The 9,123-nt window shown below is 46.2% G+C and overlaps 1 protein-coding gene across 1 annotated transcript in view; it reads left to right on the forward strand.

The window, feature by feature from the left end:
• The window catches only part of LOC106806036 (putative polypeptide N-acetylgalactosaminyltransferase 9), a 47,254-nt gene that overhangs the window by 4,970 nt on the left and 33,161 nt on the right, over positions 1-9,123 (forward strand). Inside the window, exons 3-5 of the mRNA XM_014807879.1 lie at positions 398-571; positions 1,448-1,620; positions 3,968-4,132. Of these exons, the coding sequence (XP_014663365.1) occupies positions 398-571; positions 1,448-1,620; positions 3,968-4,132 (512 nt within the window). The remainder of the gene's footprint in view (positions 1-397; positions 572-1,447; positions 1,621-3,967; positions 4,133-9,123) is intronic.

Raw genomic sequence — 9,123 nt, forward strand, 5'->3', positions numbered from 1 at the left:
TTATTAATATTATATCAAGAGATAATTATACATATTAATAGGAGTCATTATTAGATTTTGAAATCAAATATATATATTATAATCATATTTATTATCATTATGGTTACCACTCTAATTATTATTTTTTATCATCCTCCTCCTCCTCCTCCTCCTCCTCCTCCTCCTCCTTCTCCTTCTCCTTCTCCTCCTCCTCATCATCATTATCATCATTATTATCATCGTTGTTGTTGTCGTCGTCGTCCCTGTTGTCATCATCATCGTCATCATTGTCATCATCGTCATTATTATCATCATTATCGTCGTCGTCGTCGTCCGGCATCGTCATCATCATCAAGGTCATCATCGTCATCACTATCCTTGCTATAACTGTATATATGTCTTATATCTTCGTTGCCAGTCCTGTTGCTGGAGGACCGGGTGATATGGGCAAAGGCTACCTGATGAAAACTGCAGAGCTAACACCCGAAGAGAAGAAATTATACGACGAGGGAATGGCCAAGAACTCATTTAACGAGTACCTGAGCGACCTCGTTTCGCTGCGGCGGCGTCTCCCAGACATGCGACACGAAACGTAGGTGACCCAAATATAGAAATCCTTGTTGCTGCAACAAACGTGAGAATAAATCTGGTTAAAATTGTAGATATCGCTGCGGTAAATAGACGTCAGAAGTTTATGATTCGCCGCGTGCGTGTGATTTCCTCCAATACCCGCTTTCTACACGCAGTCGGTATCACATATTGTTTATTTTATGGTTTATTATTATTAGATTAAACCTCTATAATAATTGCTAGGATTCAACAATGAACCTGCTTTCAGACTTGGTTATATTGCATTGTGTCTTATTCATATAATTACGATAATTATAGAAGACAGAAATGCGCGCGCGCATATTTCACTTGATACATTTCTAGAATAGCGATAAACCTTCATGAAACGACGTCGTTGGAGCAGGCAGAGACTTGTTAACAACGAAGTGAACAAACTCTATGACATATTACAGCGCATGACGAAATTATTTAGTACATGCGGGTACGACAAATGGGTCGTGTTCTTTTTACTTAAACAGACGTCCATGGGAAAAACGACAGTACATTAATTATAGCTGGTGAGGTCACACACACGCACGCACACAAACGCACACACACACGCACGCACGCACGCACGCACGCACGCACGCACGCACACACACACACACACACACACACACACACACACACACACACACACACACACACACGTACGCACGCATGCACACACGCACAGGCACGCACGTGACGTCACCTAAGTAGAAACGTAGTCATCCATGCAAGATAAATGCGAAGAAGCGGAGAAGAGAAGACACGGGATAAATCAAAGCTCAAATATCACTGAAATCGAGAAATATCTTGCATGCGTTGATACGACTGTTTTACACAGTTATCTCCCATTCTCTCTCGTCCTCGGCAGGTGTTTAAAGCGAGACTATGTGCCGCTATCGTCGCTGCCCTCCGTCAGCGTCATCATCATCTTCCACAACGAGGCACTGTCCGTACTTTTACGCACCGTGCACAGTGTGCTTGACAGATCGCCGCCGGAGATACTTAAGGAAGTCATTCTAGTCGACGACTACTCCGAGCGATGTAAGTGTATCTCTGTCGGCTGGCTGCTCATCCGTCTGTCGTCGCGTAGCGTCTGTCAGCCTGTTCTGCTAGCATCTATGACAAATACGACATACGCTCTCCTATGACACTATTTGTCATAGGAAGATTCTTCCTGTGACAAATATTGTTGTTCGTGTTGTGCGCATCATAGGAGTTTAGGAGCGCTATTAGGAACGCAAGGAGTGAATTTCAGCTGTAAAGCTGAACGAGGTTGACTCGCCAATATTTGTCATAGGAAGAATCTTATGTCGTATTAAGAGCGTATGTCGTATTTCTCATAGATGCAAGCAGAACATGTTGCGTCTGCCGCTGTTTTATCGGAATGTCTTTGATTGTACAGAGGTTCCCGCTGCATCGGGACAAGTCACGAACCACGAGAGTGTCCCGATTAAGCGGTGAACACGTAGCGACGTGTGTAGGGATTGTTACTCATAGTCAAAGACGCGTCGTTTAAGCGATGCGCCCGTTTTTTCCGAGGCCCGATAAAGCGGGGGGGAGGAGGAGGTCACTGTAAAATGATCTTAGTTGCAGCCGAAATGTAAATTATGCTGTTAGTCGAGATGCCAGTGCTACTGCGCAACGCAACCCAACTGCATGAAATTCTTGATTAACAAGGGTTCGGAACCAGGTACAAGATAACGAGATCACTTTCAGCTGCGAATCACATTGCGTTGACAATCTTAGAGATACACATTTCGACCGTAAACGTAATTGTGGAGGCATTCAAGAACGCACCAGGAAGGCCAATGCGAGCCTCGTCTCTCTCCCTGCTCTATCTTTGTCTATCTCTGTGTATGCGTCTCTCCCTCACCGCTCCATCTTTCTATCTATCTATCTATCAATCAATCAATATATTTATCTTATCTAATAATATGTTTATCTCATCTATCTATCCATGTCCATCCACCATTCCCCCTCTCTCCCTTCATCCACTTATCCATCTATCCATCTATCTATTCCCCTCTCTTTTTTTACTCTCTCTCTCTCTCTCTCTCTCTCTCTCTTTTTTTCGCTCTCTCTGTCACTCGCGCGCGCTTTCTTTCCCTTATCTTCTCTCTCCCTCGCTCTCTCTCTTTCTCTCTCTCTCTCTCTCTCTCTCTCTCTCTCTCTCTCTTTCTCTCGCTCTCTCTATCTACGCTAAATTGCGCGCGGCCTTGATGCAAGTACTAAAAAAGAAACACAAACTCGGCATTTCCGAGTTATTCCCCCCCCCCACACACCACACCACACCACCAATGTCGCGCACGGTCGCCCGTATTTGGGTCGACGCCCGTAATTAGAGCGCGAAGGATTTCACGCAAACGCGTGCATACATGGCGAGCGCGCCAAGTGAAAGTGCCGGCGACCAAGCGCCTCACCGCCGACCACGCCGAAATAGAGACGAAACGGCGGCTGCGACCGACGGGGTTGAGCGCGTGTGCGTGACGGTATACGCGAAGAAATAGGTTGCGCTAACGCGAGAGCACAATGGACGCGTGGTCGTGGATTAAATGGAAAATCGAAACCGTCGAATTGAAACCGAAATTGGAAACCGGTAATTGAAATCGAGACGCGCGGTTTCTGCTCAGGGTTGCCATTTGGTCGTTTGGTCCTCAAATCTAGCCGTATAAAAATTCGCCTCGCCGTAAAAAATAAAAAGTCACGGCCAAAACTATATGGCCGAATTTGGCCGCTATAAAAAATCCCTGTCCGTAACATATATAAAAGTCACGGCCAAACTATATTTGGCCGAATTTTGGCCGAATTTGTGAAAAGATTTTTGCAACGATTTGCAACGATGTGTTAGACTGGTACTCGCTCCCACCTCGATTACTCGATGGTATCTCGATCCCATCGAGTAACTAAGCCGAGAGTGGGAGCGAGTACCAGTCTACGATGGTGTAGTATCTCGTTATTTTGTATACACCGCCATCTCGCGGTCCAATTAGTGTGATAACGGAAGAGAATAATGGATACAAAACAGTGGTACAAGTAGCATGGCGGGAAATGGCTGTAAAACAGAAATACGTATTATATTTTAAATAGTTTAAATATTTTAATATTTTAATATTTTATAAAAATATATTTTATAATTAATAAATATTTATATTTTAATATATATTTAATATATTTATATATATATATATATTTATATATTTAAATATTTTAAATAATTTTTACATTTTAACTGAATTAGTGTACCCACTATTATCTGCCGATCCAATTTGGCCGAATTTTGGCCGATATTGGAAAAAAGTTTGGCCGAATTTGGCTGTGAGATGGCGTTTGTTTTTTCCTTGAAGTCTGTCGACTATCTTGCAACCCTGTTTCTGCTTGTGTTTCGCAGCTCACATGGGGAAACCCCTGCAACAGTACGTAGACACGCTGGAGAAGGTGACGTTGTTGCGGGCCAAGAAGCGGGAAGGTCTCATCAGGGTGCGGCTGCTGGGCGGGAAGCATGCCACGGGGAAAGTCCTCGTTTACCTCGATTCCCACTGCGAGTGCACAGAAGGTAAACATCACATCGCATGTCTTCTATAGCAACGTCGCATAATTGAGCTTAATTAGTTACTTAATTGTTATTATTAATTATAATAATTATTGTTATAATTATTAATAATTAATACTATTAGTAAATTACTTAATAAATCGATTAGCCTCAATTCAAAGCCGTAAATAAAAGTTAAAAGAGACGTGTCCGGAATCGAAAGCACTCCGAAAACCATTGGGCCTCCTTAACCGTTGACTCGATTCGATTCGGTTTCCACCAATCAAAGAGCGTCATTCTGCAGCAGGCAGTGCTGTTGGACCCGTTTCTAGTATTTCTCCTGTGGTGAATCCTACCAGTAAAACATCTACTGAGTAGATGGCGCAACGTGCAAGGTTGTAAGTGCCAACACAAGGGCATCCCTGCTTTACTATTACATTACGGTGGGCATATGTTTCTATGAACTAAAGTATCCTCGTGACGTACACTGACGTCACGCACGAACTCGGCTATCTCCGAAGTTGAATGCATACAGCCTGATGATGGTGCTGGTGGTTGCGCGTGGTTATATTCCATACTACGCATATCAACTTCCGCATCAGACTTTCCGTATATCAAAGAATGATGCAAAAACCCTAACCTTAACCCTACACATATTCCATACTACGCATATCAACTTCCGCATCAGACTTTCCGTATATCAAAGAATGATGCAAACCCCCTAACTCCAACCCTAACCCTAACACTAACTATAGACCGACTCGGCTATCTTATATACTATCTATAAATGGTTCATGGAAACATTATGCCCACCTTGCATTACGTCAAGATTATTAGGTGCGTAATTTTACAGTTGCGTGTGTTTCTCTGTATTAGTATCGCACATTATTTTTTACGCGCATAGTTTTAACTACGATTGTACTGCATGTGCAGTCGTCATCATTAGCGGCGATAATATAATAAGCAATCGCATAATAATACTTGTAATTTACTTTATTGCCTATTACAGGTTTATATGCCAGGTGAAGGTAATAGCGGAAATTATTATCCACTGATACAGTCTCTACAGGTCTCCTCTTTGCAAATGACATGTAACTTCCCTACCGTTGCAACTAGACTATCCGAGGGCAAGGCAGCGGATACACTAATATTTTTCTATAACGTTACTTTGACAGTATGACGTTGTTATTGTTCATCAGGCAGCTATGACACCGTGCGTCCTGGCTCCCTGTCTGATGTGTGCGCGTGGCAGCGGCAGGTGTTGGCAGCGACTTCGCACCATTCTGATACTTGTCATGAATAAACCATGCAGCTTCTTCTCCGCGTCTACATCACACCGGGGGAAATGTCGCGATGGCGAATAGGTCATGATTAGCCATCCATCGTTGTCTCGATGATACTGTCTCTCGTACTAATCTGAACTGTAATTATACAACAGGTGCACTAATTGGCGTAATTAACACTGATATATATATATATACTATTATATGATATTATAGTCATATCAAGAGCGGATAATACTAGGCTGACAAACGGGAAAAACGGGAAATAGTTGCTATTTCACGACTACATTATTCTACTTTGACCTGCGAGTCTAGAATAATTTCCATGCGGTATTTGCATTAAGCAAAGTCTTTGCTCTCTAAAAGCAAAGACAACGCCGCTTCGTCAATACGATACTCCTTAGGCCGGAGATATCGGCTCACTATAAACCTCCCTCCCAATGCAAACGCCACCTCGAATCGACTTCTTGCCACGCATCCTACACGCGGCTCTAGGCGTATGCTTCTGTGAAAGTTCGGTTTTCCGCGATAAATTTCATGATATGGACGGCGCTTCGGTAATATCATAGGTGGACATTCTCGCGGCATCGCTATGCCCTTATCTTTCCCATTATATTACATAGCACGGCTAACGCCACGTTCAGTGATGGAGCCGGCCTCCATCAGGTTTTTGTACAACGGCAGCTCAGCTACTAAGTGTAGTAACAGTACCAAATTTGGGATATGACATCAATTTATCAGCGCTCCAAGATGGTGACGGAAACGATAGCCAAAATGTCCTACCCGCGTGTAGGCTGATTGGTGCAAGACGTTGGATTCGGGTGCGTTTGGCATGTCGGCGAGGGGAGGTTTAGGAGCGATATCTGCCGGCCTAGGAGTATTCGTATTGACAGCGGTTGGTCTTGTTTTAGAGAGCAAATAGAATCTCTGCTTATGCCAATACCATGGGAAATTATATCTAGATCGCAGGCAAAGTATGAATGAATGTAGTCGCCCCTGAGAATTAGCACTATTTTCCGTTTTTCCGTATGTACATCTAGGTATTAATCGCTCTTGATATATATGTATGTGTGTATGTATATATATTTAAAAAGCAACGCCATTATTACTATACCAACGCGAATACGTGTTACCTATTTCAAAGTTCTGAAAGATATTAAGAACAACAGTCGAACACCTGTTACGTACATGCCACTATTATATATATGACATAATATGACATTGCGACCTAATGGACGTAAGCACCTGGACACCCTGCTGACTAGTTTGTCAGATTAAGCACGTGAACGTGGAAGCAAGGGAGATAATCACGACACTATCTTGTAGTTATGCTGTAGCTGATATAGCTCTACCCGTTTATCTATAGCACCTTTGCTCCCGCAGTACAGTGCTATAGCACAATATATGACCCACAATTTATGGGAAATTTTTCCTGTAGCGGGAGAGATGGGGTTTAAACGGGTAGAGCTTTGTTGTTCATACAGCCCTGTAGTAGGAGCGAATGGGGCTACACGGTTAGAGCCATGCGTTTTTCATACAGCCCTATGGCGGGAGTGAAGCGGCTACACGAGGGTAGCAGCCACTGTTGCTGTTCAATACACGCCCATATAGCGGGAGTGAAGCCGGGCTTACACGTAGAGCCGCTGACTCAATTACAGCCTCTATAGCGGAATGTAAGCGGGGCTACACGGTTAACCATGTTTATTCATACAGCCCCTATAGCGGAAGTGAAGGGCCTACACGGGTAAGAGCCATGTTGTGTCAATACAGCCTGTCTGAGTACGGAGCGAATGGGGGCTACACGGTTAGAGCCATGTTGTTCATACAGCCAAGTCGATAGCGCGGAGGTAAGGAGGCGTACCGGGTAGAGCCATGTTGTTCTATACAGCTTTGGTAGCGGTTGGAGTGAATGGGGCTACACGGTAGTAGCCATGATTCTGTTCCATATAGCCCTGTAGTATGAGCGACATGGGGCATACACGGTTAGATCCATGTTGTTCATACAGCCTATTAGCGGGAGGAAGGCGGCTACACGAGTAGAAGCCCACGTTGCTTAAACTCTAGGCCGCTGTCAGTAGGAGCGAATGGGCGTACCGGGTAGAGGCCATTGTTGGTACATATAGCCTCATAGCGGGGAGTGAGGGGCCTACACGGGTTAGAGCCCTGTTGTTCAGTGTACAGCCATGTAGTAGGAGCGAATGGGCTAGCACGGTTAGAAGCCATGTTTTTCATACAGCCCTATGGCGGGAGTGAAGGGGCTACACGGGTAGAGCCATGTTGTTCATACAGCCCTATAGCGGGAGTGAAGGGGCTACACGGGTAGAGCCCTGTTGTTCATACAGCCTTATAGCGGGAGTGAAGGGGCTACACGGGTAGAGCCATGTTGTTCATACAGCCCTATAGCGGGAGTGAAGGGGCTACACGGGTAGAGCCATGTTGTTCATACAGCCCTGTAGTAGGAGCGAATGGGGCTACACGGTTAGAGCCATGTTGTTCATACAGCCCTATAGCGGGAGTGAAGGGGCTACACGGATAGAGCCATGTTGTTAATACAGCCCTATAGCGGGAGCGAAGGGGCTACACGGTTAGAGCCATGTTGTTCATACAACCCTATAGCGGGAGTGAAGGAGCTACACGGATAGAACCATGTTGTTAATACATCCCTATGGCCCTGTAGCGAAGGGGCTACACGGGTAGAGCTACGTTATTCATGGAGCGAAGAGGCTACACGGATAGAACTATAGCTGGTGCAACTTTAGCGCGGCGCGGTGCCGACCGCCTGCACTTCGTTCACGGCAACGGAAGCCTGCCGACGTTTGCGATTACAGGATGGCTGATTCCGCTCCTCGACCCCATAGCGCGTGACCGCACGACTGTCACCATACCCGACATACCTAGCATAGCGACACTGACGCTCGCATTCACGCACGGCGAGCGTATCGATAGGAAACATGTGGGCGGTTTCTCCTGGGGCCTCGTGTTCGACTGGCACCAGGTGCCAGAGAGAGAGAAACGCTGGCGCGCGTTTCACGGCCGCAAAGACATCGACCCGATTAGGTATACTACGCGATGCGACCTGTTGCTGCGCGAGCATGTTCGGCACACGGCGACCTCGGTGACACAGCGGCACTGTTGCATCTTCCACGACGGGGCAACGACGCGGATGACGCGTTCGCGATGCATGGGTTTTGAAGTCCGCACTATGTGCAGCGAGGATGTTGGTAATGGGCCCCGGCTATGGTTTGCAAAGGCTACTCTAACCGCGTCAGTGGGTGGATCCAGTAGATGCACGTTAGAGTGTGGTGTTTTGAGGTCACTCGTGCATGTGTCACAAGAGAGATGTGGGTGAAGAGGTAGGCATGGATCCATCGCCACTCCCCCCGTGTGTGGGTGTAGCGGTAGGCATGAATCTACTGCCAATCCCCCCGTGTGTGGGTGTAGCGGTAGGCATGGATCCAGTGCCACTCCCCCCGTGTGTGGGTGTAGCGGTAGGCATGGATCCAGTGCCATTCCCCCCGTGATCGTGTGGTGTGCGGTAGGAATGGAATCTACTTGCCACTCCCTCCCGTGTGTGGGCTGTAGTGGTATAGGCATGGCTCCAGCCGCCGCTCCCCCGTGTGTGGGTCGTGTAGCGGTCAGCATGATCTATGCTACTCCCCCGTGTGTGGGTTGTTAGCGGTAGGCATGGATTCCACCGCCACTCCCCCGTGTGTGGGAGCGGTTAGCAAGGAT

This window comes from Priapulus caudatus, unplaced genomic scaffold, assembly GCF_000485595.1.
Source record: "Priapulus caudatus unplaced genomic scaffold, Priapulus_caudatus-5.0.1 Scaffold138, whole genome shotgun sequence".
Taxonomy (NCBI): Eukaryota; Metazoa; Priapulida; class Priapulimorpha; order Priapulimorphida; family Priapulidae; genus Priapulus; species Priapulus caudatus.